General features: G+C 43.3%; 1 protein-coding gene across 1 annotated transcript in view; it reads right to left on the minus strand.

Annotated features, from left to right (window-relative positions):
- Positions 1–20,505, minus strand: part of GRIN2C (glutamate ionotropic receptor NMDA type subunit 2C) — an 86,384-nt gene that overhangs the window by 17,271 nt on the left and 48,608 nt on the right. The window contains exons 10-12 of the mRNA XM_040438500.1: positions 16,803–17,032; positions 8,128–8,288; positions 6,895–7,082 (exon numbers count right to left, since the gene is read on the minus strand). Coding sequence (XP_040294434.1) covers positions 6,895–7,082; positions 8,128–8,288; positions 16,803–17,032 — 579 coding nt within the window. The remainder of the gene's footprint in view (positions 1–6,894; positions 7,083–8,127; positions 8,289–16,802; positions 17,033–20,505) is intronic.

A 20,505-nucleotide genomic window follows, 5' to 3' on the forward strand; every position in this document is an offset into this window, starting at 1 on the left:
CCAGCCTGCCAGCTGATCACCCCCCTGTCATTGATCACCCCCCTGTCATTGATTACCCCCCTGTAAAGCTCCATTCAGATGTCCGCATGATTTTTACGGATCCACTGATAGATGGATCAGATCCGCAAAACGCATCCGGACGTCTGAATGAAGCCTTACAGGGGCGTGATCAATGACTGTGGTTATCACCCCATATAGACTCCCTGATCACCCCCCCTGTCATTGATTACCCCCCTGTCATTGATCAACCCCCTGTAAAGCTCCATTCAGACGTCCGCATGATTTTTACGGATGCACTGATAGATGGATCCGATCCTCAAAACGCATCCGGACGTCTGAATGAAGCCTTACAGGGGCATGATCAATGACTGTGGTGATCACCCCATATAGACTCCCTGATCACCCCCCTGTAAAGCTCCATTCAGATGTCCGCATGATTTTTACGGATGCACTGATAGATGGATCCGATCCGCAAAACGCATCCGGACGTCTGAATGAAGCCTTACAGGGGCATGATCAATGACTGTGGTGATCACCCCATATAGACTCCCTGATCACCCCCCTGTAAAGCTCCATTCAGATGTCCGCATGATTTTTACGGATGCACTGATAGATGGATCCGATCCTCAAAACGCATCCGGACGTCTGAATGAAGCCTTACAGGGGCATGATCAATGACTGTGGTGATCACCCCATATAGACTCCCTGATCACCCCCCTGTAAAGCTCCATTCAGATGTCCGCATGATTTTTACGGATGCACTGATAGATGGATCCGATCCGCAAAACGCATCCGGACGTCTGAATGAAGCCTTACAGGGGCATGATCAATGACTGTGGTGATCACCCCATATAGACTCCCTGATCACCCCCCTGTCATTGATCACCCCCCTGTAAAGCTCCATTCAGATGTCCGCATGATTTTTACGGATGCACTGATAGATGGATCCGATCCGCAAAACGCATCCGGACGTCTGAATGAAGCCTTACAGGGGCATGATCAATGACTGTGGTGATCACCCCATATAGACTCCCTGATCACCCCCCTGTCATTGATCACCCCCCTGTAAAGCTCCATTCAGATGTCCGCATGATTTTTACGGATGCACTGATAGATGGATCCGATCCGCAAAACGCATCCGGACGTCTGAATGAAGCCTTACAGGGGCATGATCAATGACTGTGGTGATCACCCCATATAGACTCCCTGATCACCCCCCTGTCATTGATTACCCCCCTGTAAAGCTCCATTCAGATGTCCGCATGATTTTTACGGATGCACTGATAGATGGATCGGATCCGCAAAACGCATCCGGACGTCTGAATGAAGCCTTACAGGGGCGTGATCAATGACTGTGGTGATCACCCCATATAGACTCCCTGATCACCCCCCTGTCATTGATCAACCCCCCTGTCATTGATCAACCCCCCTGTCATTGATCACCCCCCCTGTCATTGATCACCCCCCCTGTCATTGATCCCCCCCTCTGTAAGGCTCCATTCAGATATTTTTTTGGCCCAAGTTAGCAGAATTTTTATTTTTTTTTCTTACAAAGTCTCATATTCCACTAACTTGTGTCAAAAAATAAAATCTCACATGAACTTACCATACCCCTCACGGAATCCAAATGCGTAAAATTTTTTAGACATTTATATTTCAGACTTCTTCTCACGCTTTAGGGCCCCTAGAATGCCAGGGCAGTATAAATACCCCACATGTGACCCCATTTCGGAAAGAAGACACCCCCAGGTATTCCGTGAGGGGCATATTGAGTCCATGAAAGATTGAATTTTTTGTCCCAAGTTAGCGGAACGGGAGACTTTGTGAGAAAAAAATTAAAAATATCAATTTCCGCTAACTTGTGCCAAAAAAAAAAAATTTCTATGAACTCGCCATGCCCCTCATTGAATACCTTGGGGTGTCTTCTTTCCAAAATGGGGTCACATGTGGGGTATTTATACTGCTCTGGCATTCTAGGGGCCCCAAAGCGTGAGAAGAAGTCTGGTATCCAAATGTCTAAAAATGCCCTCCTAAAAGGAATTTGGGCACCTTTGCGCATCTAGGCTGCAAAAAAGTGTCACACATCTGGTATCGCCGTACTCAGGAGAAGTTGGGGAATGTGTTTTGGGGTGTCATTTTACATATACCCATGCTGGGTGAGAGAAATATCTTGGTCAAATGCCAACTTTGTATAAAAAAATGGGAAAAGTTGTCTTTTGCCAAGATATTTCTCTCACCCAGCATGGGTATATGTAAAATGACACCCCAAAACACATTCCCCAACTTCTCCTGAATACGGCGATACCACATGTGTGACACTTTTTTGCAGCCTAGGTGGGCAAAGGGGCCCATATTCCAAAGAGCACCTTTAGGATTTCACAGGTCATTTACCTACTTACCACACATTAGGGCCCCTGGAAAATGCCAGGGCAGTATAACTACCCCACAAGTGACCCCATTTTGGAAAGAAGAGACCCCAAGGTATTCGCTGATGGGCATGGCGAGTTCCTAGAATTTTTTATTTTTTGTCACAAGTTAGTGGAAAATGCTTATTTTTTTTTTTATTTTTTTTTTCATACAAAGTCTCATATTCCACTAACTTGTGACAAAAAATAAAAAGTTCCATGAACTCACTATGCCCATCAGCGAATACCTTGGGGTCTCTTCTTTCCAAAATGGGGTCACTTGTGGGGTAGTTATACTGCCCTGGCATTCTAGGGGCCCAAATGTGTGGTAAGGAGTTTGAAATCAAATTCTGTAAAAAATGACCTGTGAAATCCGAAAGGTGCTCTTTTGAATATGGGCCCCTTTGCCCACCTAGGCTGCAAAAAAGTGTCACACATCTGGTATCTCCGTAATCGGGAGAAGTTGGGGAATGTGTTTTGGGGTGTCATTTTACATATACCCATGCTGGGTGAGAGAAATATCTTGGCAAAAGACAACTTTTCCCATTTTTTTATACAAAGTTGGCATTTGACCAAGATATTTATCTCACCCAGCATGGGTATATGTAAAAAGACACCCCAAAACACATTCCTCAACTTCTCCTGAATACAGAGATACCAGATGTGTGACACTTTTTTGCAGCCTAGGTGGGCAAAGGGGCCCACATTCCAAAGAGCACCTTTCGGATTTCACAGGTCATTTACCTACTTACCACACATTTGGGCCCCTAGAATGCCAGGGCAGTATAACTACCCCACAAGTGACCCCATTTTGGAAAGAAGAGACCCCAAGGTATTCGCTGATGGGCATAGTGAGTTCATGGAAGTTTTTATTTTTTGTCACAAGTTTGTGGAATATGAGACTTTGTATGAAAAAAAAAATAAAAAAAAAAATAAGCATTTTCCACTAACTTGTGACAAAAAATAAAAAATTCTAGGAACTCGCCATGCCCCTCACGGAATACCTTGGGGTGTCTTCTTTCCAAAATGGGGTCACTTGTGGGGTAGTTATACTGCCCTGGTATTCTAGGGGCCCAAATGTGTGGTAAGGAGTTTGAAATCAAATTCAGGAAAAAATGAGGAGTGAAATCCGAAAGGTGCTCTTTGGAATATGGGCCCCTTTGCCCACCTAGGCTGCAAAAAAGTGTCACACATCTGGTATCCCCGTACTCAGGAGAAGTTGAGGAATGTGTTTTGGGGTGTCTTTTTACATATACCCATGCTGGGTGAGATAAATATCTTGGTCAAATGACAACTTTGTATAAAAAAATGGGAAAAGTTGTCTTTTGCCAAGATATTTCTCTCACCCAGCATGGGTATATATAAAATGACACCCCAAAACACATTCCCCACCTTCTCCTGAGTACGGAGATACCAGATGTGTGACACTTTTTTGCAGCCTAGGTGGGCAAAGGGGCCCATATTCCAAAGAGCACCTTTCGGATTTCACAGGTCATTTTTTACAGAATTTGATTTCAAACTCCTTACCACACATTTGGGCCCCTAGAATGCCAGGGCAGTATAACTACCCCACAAGTGACCCCATTTTGGAAAGAAGAGACCCCAAGGTATTCGCTGATGGGCATAGTGAGTTCATAAAACTTTTTATTTTTTGTCACAAGTTAGTGGAATATGAGACTTTGTAAGAAAAAAAAAAAAAAAAAAAAGAAAATCATAATTTTCCGCTAACTTGTGACAAAAAATAAAAAGTTCTATGAACTCACTATGCCCATCAGCGAATACCTTAGGGTGTGTACTTTCAGAAATGGGGTCATTTGTGGGGTGTTTGTACTGTCTGGGCATTGTAGAACCTCAGGAAACATGACAGGTGCTCAGAAAGTCAGAGCTGCTTCATTTCAGAAATGGGGTCATTTGTGGGGTGTTTGTACTGTCTGGGCATTGTAGAACCTCAGGAAACATGACAGGTGCTCAGAAAGTCAGAGCTGCTTCAAAAAGCGGAAATTCACATTTTTGTACCATAGTTTGTAAACGCTATAACTTTTACCCAAACCATTTTTTTTTTACCCAAACATTTTTTTTTTATCAAAGACATGTAGAACTATAAATTTAGAGCAAAATTTCTATATGGATGTCGTTTTTTTTGCAAAATTTTACTACTGAAAGTGAAAAATGTCATTTTTTTGCAAAAAAATCGTTAAATTTCGATTAATAACAAAAAAAGTAAAAATGTCAGCAGCAATGAAATACCACCAAATGAAAGCTCTATTAGTGAGAAGAAAAGGAGGTAAAATTCATTTGGGTGGTAAGTTGCATGACCGAGCAATAAACGGTGAAAGTAGTGTAGGTCAGAAGTGTAAAAAGTGGCCTGGTCTTTCAGGGTGTTTAAGCACTGGGGGCTGAGGTGGTTAAAGGAGTTGTGTCATAAACGACTTTTCACTTTAAAGTATAGTTTCATCAGTTACTCTAGCTCTCATTCCTCTTTTCATTTTTTTTCAAATTTACCTCATTTACCATTTTTTCTTATCCCCCATGCTTGAATCCTACTTCCTGGTTTCTCATGTTTATACTGTGCCATCATGCCTTAGGGCAGTGAGATGTGTCCTGAGACATCAGCAGATTGTGACACTAGTCATGTCCCTCGTTCTTACCAGTGACACTTGGTGAGTTCTACATTACAAGGCTCCAATGCTGGACGCACCCAACATTAACTGAATATCTAAACTGATTTCCCACAGATATCTGTAAAGAATAAATCAAGGCAACTGGACTTACTTTAGATTTCTTGAAAACGTTTCACTCGTTCTTCCAACGAGCTTTCTAAATTCTGAGTGACTGTACAAGAATTCTCTGGGAATAAATATGTAACTGAATCAACATCTGGTAATTATACCCAGCATGGGGTCAGAGGTCATTATACCCAGCATGGGGTCAAAGGTGTTGATTCCATTATCCTAATTGGAGTCAGTAGGTGATAATGTTGATTCAGTTACATATTTATTCCCAGAGAATTCTTGTACAGTCACTCAGAATTGAGAAAGCTCGTTGGAAGAACGAGTGAAACGGTTTCAAGAAATCTACAGTAAGTCCAGTTGCCTTGATTTATTCTTTACAGATATACCATGACCTGGATAAATGAGAACCTTCCACAGGTCACAATGGTAGACTAATAACTGTAGAATAAAGCAGTTTTGATGAATGGTGATATTTAGGGGATGTGATTTAACAGTGTTATCTCTTGGACATTTATATTAGTGGCACAACCCCTTTAAAGGAATGATGCTTGACACAGAGATTCACAAAAACCATCTTACTCAATTATTTAGCTTCATCTTAGAATAAAGCTATTTTTGTGCAGGCTTTAAAGAAATACCGTACAATCAGTTATCCTAATGATATAGTTATTACTGTCGGATTTAGACATAGGGGAACATTTATCAAGACTGGCGTTTCCATATGCCACTCATGATTTCTGTGCTTTGGAGTAAGATGTGACTAGTTTATTAAGAGACAGATGCCTCTTAATAAATTAGACGCCTCTTTGGCACTTCATGCACCAGAAACTCAAGCCTACGCCAATGCAGGGGCTGGCATAGACGTGAGCTATAACTTATGCCAGTTTCTGGTGCAAGTTATAGGACATCCATCATGCTGTTATAGGCTCCGGCCCTCAGCTAAACTCCTTTTCTCACCACTTCTGAAATGTGGTGAGAAGCTCAAAATGGCTCAAATTATGGCGTGCACATGAGACTATATTGAGACTTTTACACCAAAATAGTGGCATAAAAGCTTTAATAAATGTCAACCTATGGTTGAACCTACTGTCTTGCAATGATGATTCAGAAAAAGGTTAACAATAACATCTTCATGAGACAAGAGACAATTCTCATCATCTCAGGGCAAAAGACCCTTTTTAAATCCAGATCTGGCAATCAAAATAAATCTCTAGATCAATGTCCCTTCTCCAGGAATCAAATACAAATAACTTGTAAAAAAAAATCTCTTTGCTTCAATGTCAAGTGGAACTTTTACTGTGTTCATGACTTAAAGGGGTTGTCTCATCTGAGACAATGGGGGCATACTGCTAGGATATGCCCCCAATGTCTGGTAGGTGCGGGTCCCACCACAGGGACCCGCAACTACACCGAGAACGGAGCGGGGAAGGTGGCGGAGGGCGCTGGCTCAGCTATTTCCGTCGGGCCCATAGAAGTGAATGTGAAGGGTGGCCAGTCATGCGTGGTGCGCTCCCATTCACTTCTTTGGGGAGTGCGCTTGGTGATGGTCAGACCAGAGTCCTCCAGCCACCACTTTGCGGGGCTCCGTTCCCGATATAGGTGTGGGTCCCAGTGGTGGGACCTGCACGTATAAGACAATGGGGGCCTATCCTAGCGATAAGCCCCCATTGTCTGTGATGAGACAACCCCTTTAACTTTTTCATGGAAGTATTATACAAGAAACACCAAAAAGTGATGTCATAGAGGTTGACACCTACCATCTCCTAGAAACTGTAGTAATGCCAGGTCAATGGGTCGCTTCCACCGTGAGTTCTTCTGTAGAGCAATACCATACCCTGTTGTAGCAAAGACCTTCCCACTTCCAATGGTCACCAGCTTACACCCTTCATCCTTGCCTGCCATGTAATTCAGCACTGCTGCATCATAAATGAAGGCGTCCAACTTTCTGTGGGAAAACACAAGGCCTAAGATATCACCTGGCAATACTAAAGAAGAAGATATAAAGAAGTGTTATCCAGAGTACAGGATATAGTATAGAGCAGAAGTTAACTAACCTTTTTCTACATTGTGAGCCATGTTTAACTTCAAGTGGTGGTCAGGACTCACAACCTCTGCCTGCCCTTCCCTCGGCCTCTCCCTGACTACGGTCTCTCCCTCACTACGGTTTTGCCTGATCCCTTGGTGCTCCAGACTGGTGTCTGTTGACCCTCATGTGTCAGCTTTCAATTGAACAGAGACTTCACCAAGAGGTCTGATGGTTCCCCTGCAGCAAAGTCCAGATCCCTGTATAAGGGTTAAAAGGTGAATACCAGGGAGGCCACATAGATAACACCCTTAAAAGTGACCCCAAGCCAAATCTGTTCAAGTGACACAGGGGATCCACAGCCACTTTTCAAAAAATAGCAAACATTTTCAAATATTTTTAAATTTGATGGGTGAATTTGTATTGTAACCAGTACATCCGTACAAATGGCAAGCCACACAGGTGGGGTCAAGAGCTACAAGTGGCTCCTAAGCTACTGTTTGAGGACCACTGGTATATAAACATTTATTACAATTAATGTACAACTATTTCAGGCTTTGTAGCACATAACTGATTGAGATAACGAAGGCATGCCCTTTTTTGGTGGTTAGGGTTAGGTTGGAGTGAGTAGGATGTAAAGCAACCAAATAGTCATATATGTCAAGGTTCAAACTAATCAGCATGTGCACTGGGTGGTGTATGTTTTTGCCTCTATGGAATAGTGCACCATACTCTGTCCAGGATGAAAAAGGTATATTGACGTATATCAGCCCAACGGAGGACAATGGGACACTCTTTTGGCCACTGGCTAAATGGGGGCTTATGGATTCATCGAGAGCTTCTCTGGCGGGTATGGCACACTACAAATGCAGTATGAATGTAGCTTCACTATGTAACTACATAAGCGCCAACATATTATCTATACTTGAATTCACATCGGAATTGTAATCTGTAAAATAGTCCTCACCCAGACTTCAAGCTGGCAAGAGCATCTTCCACTGATCGCTGGTTGTATCTCACCATGTAACTGTGCATGTCAGGATAATTGGTGCGGATGTTACGCTCAGTGCTGCCATTTGGGACAGTGCCAAATCTAAAAGGCGGGTAATGCTCTTGTGGCTTCTGGAACTGCAGACACAGAAAAGATCATAAGCCTGCTAAAATAAAACATCCGGCAGGTAACATGCTAAGATTTACTGGTATTCTGGGATGTATTGTGGGAATGGCCTTGATCACCAAGTCCTTGTTCCTCTGGGACCTTGAGGCTGTCATAAAGAGGACCAGCCCAGGAAGAGATATGATTAGACATGTTGAGAGAGTTGGCTTCTTCAATGTAGCCGCGGACATAGAGAGTAATAGCAAGGACTATAAATCCCCACAATTTACAGGCCTGCCAATAATACGGTAAAAAGTGAAATATGTGTTAAAGTGACCCAATGCATGGCCTTGTGAGTTTTGGACCTTACAGGATGTCTGATCTCTTTTCCTTCACGATTACTCTGATAGTAAAGTAGCTTTTCCGGCAGCAAGGATTCTCTGAGCTTGGGCATAGCTTCTGCAGGAACTCTCCACATACACGTCTTTTCTGTAGCTTTCCTCAGAGTAGACTCCCTATTCTCACTAACCAGGTGGCGGACCTAGTCCATCACCTGGTAATAGAAACAGTCTGCCAAACGTTAACTGTTAGGTTGCTGATACAGTGTAAAAAAATATTGCATTGTGTCAGTTGGTATCAGTTACTCCTTTGTAATATTCCTAATGGGGTACTGCAAATGCACAGTATGTGTCACGTAGTCTGGGAAGTGGTGTGACCAACTTGGAGGACAGAGGAAAAGCCCAGGAATTAGCAGATCTGCAACTGAAAAGGAGGGCACCATGTAAGTGTTCTGTTCATTCCTCTGTTAATATGATTACAATGAAAGGTAACACGGTAACACATACACATATATAGATATGGGACTGGATAGATAGATAGATACCTGTAGATAGATAGATAGATAGATAGATACCTGTAGATAGATAGATAGATAGATACCTGTAGATAGATGATAGATAGATAGATAGATAGATATAGATAGATAGCTGTAGATAGATAGATACCTGTAGATAGATGATAGATAGATAGATAGATAGATAGATATAGATAGATAGCTGTAGATAGATAGATACCTGTAGATAGATATAGATATAGATAGATAGCTGTAAATAGATAGATAGATAGATAGACCCACCATTCACTATAGGTGACATCACAACTTACCCACTCCCCTGCCCTGCACAATGACCTCTGCACATACCCTCCCCGAGAAATTAATAAGGTCAGCGGCAGTCTATTGTGTCTATGACCCACCCATGTTGCTGCTGTAAAGCATATCTCTAAATATATGTTGTAATAACATATTACTAGTCTTAGTGGCCAGCGTGAAAATTGCAGGATTTTAGCCATAGAGAGTGACATAGAAATGTTTTTAAAAAAACACCAAAGATTATATTTTTAACATAAAAACTTGAATTAAATAATAGGTCATTTTTTTGATGACACATTACCTATATGTAATACCATCTTAGTCTACTTTCACACTCGTGTTTTGGCTTTCCGTTTGTGAGATCCGTTCAGGGCTCTCACAAACGGTTCAAAACGGATCAGTTTTGCCCTAATGCATTCTGAATGGAACAGGATCCGCTCAGAATGCATCAGTCTGGCTCCGTTCCGCCTCCATTCCGCTCTGGAGGCGGACACCAAAACACTGCTTGCAGCGTTTTGGTGTCTGCCTGGCGATGCAGAGCCAAACGGATCCGTCCTGACTTACAATTTAAGTCAATGGGAGCGGATCCGTTTTCACTGACACAATATGGTGCAATAGAAAACTGATCCGTCCTCCATTGACTTTCAATGTAAGTCAGGATGGATCCGTTTTGACTTTGTTCTTCACAATGCAAACGGATCCGTTCTGAACTGATACAATCGTTTGCATTATCGGTGCAGATACCAGACGGATCCGCACCTAACGCAGGTGTGAAAGTAGCCTCAGTTTGCATTTTAATGCATCCTGAATGGAAAAGGATCCGCTCAGAATGCATTAGTTTGCCTCCGTTCCGTCTCCATTCCGCTTTGGAGGCGGACACCAAAATGCTGCTTGCAGCGTTTTGGTGTCCGTCTGACGAAACTGAGCCAAACGGATCCGTCCTGGCACACAATGTAAGTACATGGGGATGGATCTGTTTTCACTGACACAATCTGGCACGATAGAAAACGGATCCGTCCTCCATTGATTTTCAATGGTGTTCAAGACGGATCCGTTTTGGCAATGTTAAAGATAATACAAACGGATCCGTTCTGAACGGATGCAGACGGTTGTATTATCCATGTCCATGACGGATCCGCACAAAACGCGAGTGTGAAAGTAGCTTTACTATGTCATATGTTTAGAATGTAGAAAATGAAACAGTTTTGCTCCGTTAGGGTGCAGTGGACTGCGACTGAATATCAATTCCATTCATCTGAATGGGGCTGTGTTGGTGGCAAGCGCCTGGATTTCGGCAAGGCCCATTCAGGTGAATAGAACTGATTTTCAGTCGCAGAAAATTTCTGTAAGAAAATTTGCTGCACTTGAAGACATCTTTAGGATCATTTACCCATTGAAGCCTCTTTAGTAACTAGACATGAAACCTGTACTGCATTTGTAATTTCCCATACACAATCTGCACACCGCTACATCAATGCTCAGCATCCTGCAGCAGCAGGCGGGATGATAGCAGTCTGACAATTAACAACATGTGTTAATGAGAGCTTAATCACGAACATAATGAGGAATGTCTGGGTTTTTCACCCTCCTAGGAACATTGTAACCTGCCTTTTCTTTCCATCCTGCTAATGTTTCCCTTTGTCGCCTTCATTTACGCTTTCTGCGGTATGTCTATCTCTGTTATGTTCCTATGTTGATCCAATGTGCATTCTGTTCTGTGTATCCTATTGATCCCCACTGCACCAAATAAACCACCTATTTTTAGTTCAGATATGAACAATGTTTGCCTTTATTCATCACTATCTATGAAGCAAAGGCAACAGGAATATGTAAGTCAGATCTATATAGAGGATTGCTGAAAGGGGGCAAAGGTTACTGTTCGGGGATATCGATACCCAACCTCTGGGTAATGTATGATATATTGGTATAATGTGTAATATACTTCCTGAACACCCCTAGACACTATCTGGGCACTGTACACACTAGTTATCTGAGCACTGTATGGAGCGATCTGGGCAACGAGTGCATTATTTATCTCACAACTGTATAGCACTCTCAGAGCAGTGAAAGTACTACTTATCTGGGCAGTGAAAGTACTACTTATCTGGGCAGTGAAAGTACTACTTATCTGAGCAGTGAAAGTACTACTTATCTGGGCAGGGAAAGTACTATTTATCTGGGCAGTAAAAGTACTACTTATCTGGGCAGTGAAAGTACTACTTATCTGGGCAGTGAAAGTACTACTTATCTGGGCAGTGAAAGTACTACTTATCTGGGCAGTAAAAGTACTACTTATCTGGGCAGTGAAAGTACTACTTATCTGGGCAGTGAAAGTACTACTTATCTGGGCAGTGAAAGTACTACTTATCTGGGCAGTGAAAGTACTACTTATCTGGGCAGTGAAAGTACTACTTATCTGGGCAGTGAAAGTACTACTTATCTGGGCAGTGAAAGTACTACTTATCTGGGCAGTGAAAGTACTACTTATCTGGGCAGTGAAAGTACTACTTATCTGGGCAGTGAAAGTACTACTTATCTGGGCAGGGAAAGTACTATTTATCTGGGCAGTAAAAGTACTACTTATCTGGGCAGTGAAAGTACTACTTATCTGGGCAGTGAAAGTGCTTTTTACCTGGGCACTGTATGAAACTATCTAGACAATGAGTGCATTATTATGAGTGTATGATGCTATGTGGACAATGTATGGACTATTTACCTTGGCACTGTATGACATTGTGGACAATGAGTGCATTATTTATCTGAGCACTGAATGGCACTATCTGGATAAGATATGTATTATTTATCTGGGCACTGTGTGGCGCTATCTGTACAATGTATGGACTATTTACCTTGGCACTGTATGACATTGTGGACAATGAGTGCATTATTTATCTGAGCACTGAATGGCACTTTCTGGATAAGGTATGTATTATTTATCTGGGCACTGTGTGGCGCTATCTGTACAATGTATGGACTATTTACCTAGGCACTGTATGTTACTCTCTGGACAATGAGGGCATTATTATGGACACTGTAAGAAGCTATCTGGACAATTCATGTACTATTTACCTGGGCACTGCATGATACTGTGGACATTATTTATACAAACACTGAATGGTACTATCTGGATAATGTTTGTATTATTTATCTGACCACGGTACAATACTATCTGGACAATGTATGGACTATTTACCCAGGCCCTGTATGGCACTCTCTGGACATTGTATGGACTATTTACCTGGACACTCTCTGGAAAATGAGTGCATTATTTATCTGGACATCATCTGTTATTGGATAATGGTCTATACAATATATAGCTAATGTATAGACCATTTATCTGGGCAGTGTAAGGCACTATCTGGATAAAGTATGCACATTTTATTTGGATACTGACACCCTTTGGACAACATATTGACTTTTTTACCTGGCCATTCTAAGGCACTCTCTGGACAATAAGTGCATTTTCTATCTGACCGCTATATTGTACTATTTGGACAATGTATGGGATATTTACCTCAGTACTGTATGGCACTCTCTCAACAATAAATGCATGATTTATCTCCGCACTATATGGCACTGTCTGAACAATGTTTGTAATATTTACATGGGCACTGTATAGCACTATCTGGACTATGTATGGATTACCTAAACTATTTATGGAATATTTACCTGGACACTGTATGGTGGTATGTGGATAATGCAAGCATAGTATTATTTGAGTGTATAATACCAGTTTTCTAGCTTTCTAAATTGATGGTCTATCCTTAGAATAAGGCCTCATACACACAACCGTGGTGTGTTTTGCGGTCCACAAATTGCGGATCCGCAAAACACTGATGGCGTCCGTGCGCGTTCCGCAATTTGCGGAAAGGACAGCCTTTAATATAAATGCCTATTCTTCTACACGGAGTGCTGTCCGCATCCTTTGCGGCCCTATTGAAGTGAATGGGTCCGCATCTGAGCCGCCAAAACGGCGGCTCGGATGCGGCCCAAAACAACGGCCGTGTGCATGAGGCCTTAGTATTATAATATTTTGCCCTCTTTAGATGATTAGACTGAGGCCTAGAACTTACTTTTAAAATCTTTCCATTGATTTTTTTCATTACTATATTTTAGCGTACTGACAGTTGTGTGGTCACTGGTTGCCACGGGTGGACATCCAGTGGCTGTACCCTTAGTGTGGGGCATTTCAAAGTTTGACTTCTCTAACCATAAAGAGCTTTTTACTGTGTTCTCTAGTTTATTCCCATTGACCTTCAGTGAACATCTAGAGCAGGGATGGCCAACCTGCAGCACTCCAGCTGTTGCAAAACTACAACTCCCAGCATGCACAGACTGCCTACAGCTATCAGACTACAGGCTTGCATGGTGGGAGATGTAGTTTTACAACAGCTGGAGAGCCGCAGATCTAGAGTTAACATTTTTACCTCAAAAATGCACACAAAAAAAGATGTAAAATAAAATGCAAAAGTCAGCAAAACACCATAAATAAACTGTGTGTGAACGCAGCCTAAAGGCATTATCCTAGCACTCCTATATCCACAGTGCTCGGCTACCTCCAGCAATCTCATAGTGTTGCCACCCCATTCAAACATCGGACCCCCATTCTTGCAATCAGTGGAGGTCCCAGGGGTTTGCCCTCCACTAATCAGACATCTAACCTGTGGGGATAGGGGATACATTTTGATCCTTGGAAATCACTCCATGTACTCCTATATCCATTGTGTGCTGTCGAGCATAAAACTGTACTCCATATTTAAAGGAGTTGTCCCATAAAAATATTCTATATCTTTCAAACCACCACCTAAATCTCAATACTTTTGCAATTGCATGTACTGTAATTATAAATTTAGTATAACCGCTGAGTTATTTACTACAATCTGTATGGCGCCACCTGCTGTTTTCTCTTTTTCTAAATTCTTTGTCCAACTCACTGAGATGGAAGCACATGCTCAGTTCCATCCTTCGACTGCCACCAGCTGCTGCAGAAAGGACTGCCCCAAGAATAGACATGCCCCCTGAGTTTTGTGAGAGAGACTGTCATGTACTATATGATATCTGATTTACCATTTTTACATTAATTATAGGGTAACACCTTTAACCACCTAACAGTTCTGCCCGAGCTCAACTCCAGCTGTGGGAAAAGTACTTAACTGGAGCTGAGCTTGGGCAGAAGGGGAAGGGGAGGGATGCTTTAGCTGCTGATATCTCCTGAATGGTAGCAGCTAGAAGCATGGAACTGGTCTTGTTTGAAAGCTGGTATCCCAGGCATTAGTCAAAGCAACAGAGGATATCACTGTTAGAAATCAAGTCGGGAATAATCACAAGTAAAACCTGCTTTCACTTTCAGCTACATACACTGCATCCCAATTTCTAACAGTGATATCTTACCATGTACTGAAGATATTGCTGCCATTCTGGTATTGTTTGAAAGTTTGGAATGCCATCTCTAGCTGATACCAAACCAGAGATATGTGCAGCTAAAGCAGGTGGCCCCCTCCCCTTCAGTCTGAAGGAGAATGAGGGAGCAGTTGCAGAGCTGACAGCTGCAGGAGGAAAGGAAAAATTATAAAAATATATAGAAATATGGCATTATCATCAGCGTACTGACCCACATAATAAACTTATGTTATTTGTACCACATAGTGAATGCTGTAAATAAATTCCACAAAAATTAAATAATAAAATAATAACAGTCATTTAATACACTATATATACCCCAAAATGGTTCCTAGAAAACCTACAACTAATCCTGAAAAAAAAAATATTCAGAAGAAATTTTTTTAAAGTTATGACTGCTAGAGGTGAAAAGGGGGAAAATATTATTGGTCCTTAAGGCTAAAATTAATTATGTCACTAAGGGGTTAAAAATGCAATAGTGTCCCCTGAGTTGTGCGCCAACAATATTTACTGCAGACACACTTTAAAAATCTACAATAAAAAAAGTGACATTTTTGGGAGTGTTTTTCCAATTTTAACGTGACTGTTAAGAAGTGGACCGAAGGGCCGTATTACAGCTGAACTCCTTCTGTTTTCCATGCATATTCTTTGCAGAAATACCCCTTTGTGATATTGAATTCAATTTACACAGTATTACTACATTATTACTGTGGTCTTGGTGGATTACTTTACATTTATCATCATTAAATTTTATCTGCCATTTACCTGCACAGGCTGCCAGCATATCAAGGTCTTTCTGTAATATTTCAGTATTAAAGCCTTTCATACAAATCTTACAGAGCTCCAAACATCCTTTCTTCACACAGATATAGAGATAAATCAGAAAATAATGGTTGTTTGCAGCCATTTTTTGTGTTGCTTCTCCAGGCTGCCTGTTTTAGAGCAGGAGAAGCTGAGCAGATTGATATATAGTTTTGTAGGTAAAGATTCAGTATAACTTGTATTTTATTCATTGAAATCCCTGCCAGTGGGCGATCTTCTCAGTGATCGACAGCTCTGTATATAGGGAAGGCCGTCAATCACTGAGTAGGCCCGTCCACTTGACTCCTAAGCTTAGAAAGAGCAGAGATCTAAACGCATAAAATACAACTTAGGGCTCATGCACACGACCGTATGCCCTCTGAGACATACGGTCCGTGAGCGGGCAATATGTCCCGGAGCGGCATACATCATGGACACGGGAGCGCACAGAATCATAGGTTACTATGATACTGTGCGCATCGGGCCGCCTGCGGGACTACTGTCCTGCACTCATATGATCATATGAGTGCAGGACAATAGTACCGCGGGCGGCCAGATGCGCACAGTATCATAGTAACCTATAATGCTGTGCGCTCCCGTTCGCACGATGTATGCCGCTTCGGGAGATATGGCCGGCTCACGGACCGTATGTCTCGAAGGGCATGTGCATGAGCCCTTAGACTGAATATTTTCCCATAAAGATATATATCAATCTGCTCAGCTCCTCCTGCTCTATAACAGGCAGACTGCAGATAAGACACCATGTTCATGATGACAGGTTCCTTTTAAAGAAATTGGTGCAAACCTGTAAATTTTTGGTGCAATCTGGCACATCTAGTTCTTGAGAAATCCTGTGCACCTACAGTAGCTCAATGGGGGAAATGCAGGCAGATAAATCAGGAATAAAGTGCTCAGTAAGAAAATTAATGGCACTACTATCCATCTGATATTTACCATACAAAGTGAGCAAAGGATAGACATTTTTCCCAGAGTGCTTTTTTTTTTATGAAGGTGGACTTATTCAGAGAGCTCCCCCTAGTGGTGAATGCAGGCAGTCAGAAACCCATCCTTCCACTATATGGACTTGTGATTGATATGTGATAGACAGAATTGTAGATTGGGTTAGATTAAGAAAAATAGCCAGTATATAGAGTTTGAAAGGTAATAATCAACCAGGGATTGAGACCCCACTCACCTTCCTGTCACTCAAGCCAGACACGGTATCTATATACTGCTCCTGAATCATGAAGGCAGCTAGATTGGCTGTGTAGCTAGCCAAGAATATTACCGCAAAGAAGGCCCAGACCAGCACCATGATCTTACTGGTAGTACCACGGGGATTCTGTATAGGAACTGAATTATTAAACACCAACGCCCATAGCAGCCATAAGGATTTACCGATGGTGAAACTTGGACCTCCTAAACCTGTAAAGACAACAAAGAAAATGTTATCGCTCGTTTCCTTTCATAACCGTCCATCTCTTATCATTTTCTAACATCAGTTCCTGTCCTTTGCTGCACTGCAGAATAATTGATCTTTGTAGCTATTACTCACACCAGTCATGTTTCTCTTCAATGGTTTCAATTCTCAAAAATAAATAAAACATACAATATAATAAAAATATAAAAACATATAGATCATATAAATGTTATCATCTAACATGTTATATCCAGGCTTGAAAAATTGCATGAAATTGTTGTCCGCAGGGAAGACACAGACAGTGAGCCCTAACTGGAACCCCGCCCACTTCCCCTGCCTACTTGCAGTGCAAGCCCTAGGCGGCAAGTCCGCAACTGGTTGACATTCCCTATCCTACTAAGGTGCAATACATACGAAACAGAGACAAAACCACACAAAAGCAGAGTCATACAGGAATGAGTCTGAACCAGGAGGACGATACAGTACCAAATCGAGAGTCAGACAGTAGTCAAATAGCCAAGCCGAGATCAGAACCAGACGGGAGACACAGTGGCGTACTAAGGGCGTGGGGGGCGGTCCGCCCCGGGTGCCGACTCTCAGGGGGGTGCCAGAAGCAATGGGCGCTTCCATCAATACAGATGGAAGCGCTGATTGCTGGAGCGCAGGGAGCTGGGTCCTGTCACTCACCGCTCAGCTCCCTGCGCTCCTCCACTTCTTCAGGCTGGCGGCACACAGAATGGTGAAGCAGGAAGACTTCTCCCTGCTCCACCATTCAGCCTGCAGACACAGATCGCGCTGCCAACCGGTGTGGGTGGAGTCTGCAGTCTGGAAATCTGCATAAAATCCACCCACACAGTGCTGCAAAGCGATCTGTGCCTGCAGGGAAGAGAGGTATGTGAGCTTCAGGAGCGGGACAAGGTGAGTAGTTAGTGTTTTTTTTTTTTTATTACTATGGAGGGGGCACAGACAGAGGACTTTATTACTATAGAGATGGCACAGAGGACTTTATTAGTATGGTGGGGGCACAGAGGACATTATTACTATGGAGGGGGCACAGAGGACTTTATTACTATGGAGGGGGCACAGAGGACTTTATTACTATGGAGGGGGCACTGAGGACTTTATTACTATGGAGGGGGCACTGAGGACTTTATTACTATAGAGAAGGCACAGAAGGCATTACTACTATGGAGGGGGGCACATAGGGCATTACTAATGTGAAGGGGACACAGTGGGCATTATTACTATGAAGGGGGCACAATGGGGATTTCTACTATGGAGGGGGCACAGAGGGCATTACTAGCACAGTGGGCATTATTACTATTAAGGGGGAACAATGGGCATTATTACTGTGAAAGGGGCACAATGGGCATTATTACTATGGGGGCACAGTGGGCATTATTACTATAAAGGGGACACAATGGGGATTATTACTATGAAGGGGGCACAATGGGGATTATTACTGTGAAGGGGGCACAATGGGGATTATTACTGTGAAGGGGGCACAATGTGGATTATTACTGTGAAGGGGGCACAATGGGGATTATTACTGTGAAGGGGCACTATGGGGATTATTACTGTGAAGGGGGCACAATGTGGAATATTACTGTGAAGGGGGCACAATGGGGATTATTACTGTGAAGGGGCACTATGGGGATTATTACTTTGAAGGGGGCACAATGGGGATTATTACTGGAAGGGGGCACAAATAGGGCATTACAACTGTGAAAGGGGCATAGAGAGGGCATAACTACTGTGAGGGGGCACAATGTGGGCACAACTACTGTGAGGGGGCACAATGTGGGCACAACTACTGTGAGGGGACACAATGTGGGCACAACTACTGTGAGAGGACACAATGTGGGCATAACTACTGTGAGGGGGCACACATCTGTACAAAACTACTGTGAAGGTTGTGCAATGAAGGCAATACTACCGTGAGGTGGTACTTTTTTTTTTAAAGCGAACCTTTCACCTGTCTTGTCCCGCTTTTCTGGCATGTATATGCATGGAAAAATCGCTTTATAAAGTAATCGTCTCCAGCTCCACAAGTCACGGTAGAAGTCAAGGGGGTAGCCCTTCCCTCACTCCAGGCTGTTACTCCCCTGCCCTAACCCCGCCTCTATGCAGTCGAATTGACACCCGGCTCAGTCGCCGGGACCGTGCTTGTACAGGCGGCGCATGCGCCGTCGGACTCAAGCGCGATCCTGTAACTGAATCGCGCGTGAGGAAGAGAAGACAGGCAGGCATCGGGGACGGCGCATGCGCGATTCAGTTACAGGAGCTGGAGAAGAGTACTTTATAAAGCGATTTTTCCATGCATATACATGCCAGAAAAGCGGGACAAGACCGTGTGCTAACACAATGAGGATGATCTATAAGGTACTTTTGATAGTTTATTAAGTGAAATCCAGGTGAAAGGTTCGCTTTAAGTATTGGGGGGATTCCAAACACCCTAGACACGCCACTGGGGAGACACAATACAAAAAAAAACACTAGGCAGAGAGTGGTCAAAAGCAAGCCGAGGTCAATAATATGAGCAATCCAAATGCACAGACAGATTGGGACTGGGAGCACATCTAGGGAGTCATAGACTTTTACTGGTACTGGTGTATGGCTAGGAAGGGGTTTAAATAGAGCACTGAGTCCCTGGATCAGAACCTAATAGGTCATGACTCGGTGCTCCATTAGTCAGAACACTAGCAAATAGGAGTAGAGCTAGCCCACTGCTAGTCTCCTCCATCACAGGCCCGCTGCAGGGAGAAACAGAGTATTGCATCCTGTTGCTAAGGATGCTGCCGCGTCACCGGTGGCATGGCCATTGTAAGGGATCGCCTCTTATTTGGGGGTCATTCTCACAGATACGACTTTAGGACACCAGGTTTCAGGTCCAAACCGTGCATTTATTGTGCACACTCCAACCAATACAGGTCATCATGAAGTCGCAGCTTCACCTAACACATGTGACATCCACATAAAATAATAAACACTTGCCCGGCTAGGCTGTAACTAACACAGAGTTTCCTGACTCACCTAGGTCACAGTTCACACCCTGTGAACTCGTGCGGCTTTGTCAGCCAATGTCCCACAGCCTCCTGGCTGTCCAGAGCACAGTATGCCTACTGTCTCTAGTTCACTGCTTCGTGTGGGGGATTGGGGCTCAGTAGTCTGCCTGACTATGGCCCTGCGACCCTCCCAGGCGTCGCTGCGTCCCCCAACTCCAGGCTATCTCCCAGCCTCGTGGTCCCTCAGCCTTGCCCAGCTGAGACCACACAGACAGAGCCTCCAGGCCTCTGTCTACAGGTAACACAGTTTCCCCCCTGCTGACACCCTGGGAGGTGCTTTGTGCCAGCCTAATTACTTCCAGCTGGTCTCGCCTTCGCCTATGGTGGAATAGGGGTGTGGACCGAACTATCCACCCCTTCCTTGCCTCTAACCTGCGTGAGACCTGTCACTGTCTCACACCATGTAGCACATC

The sequence above is a fragment of the Bufo bufo genome, chromosome 6, assembly GCF_905171765.1.
Source record: "Bufo bufo chromosome 6, aBufBuf1.1, whole genome shotgun sequence".
Lineage (NCBI taxonomy): Eukaryota > Metazoa > Chordata > Amphibia > Anura > Bufonidae > Bufo > Bufo bufo.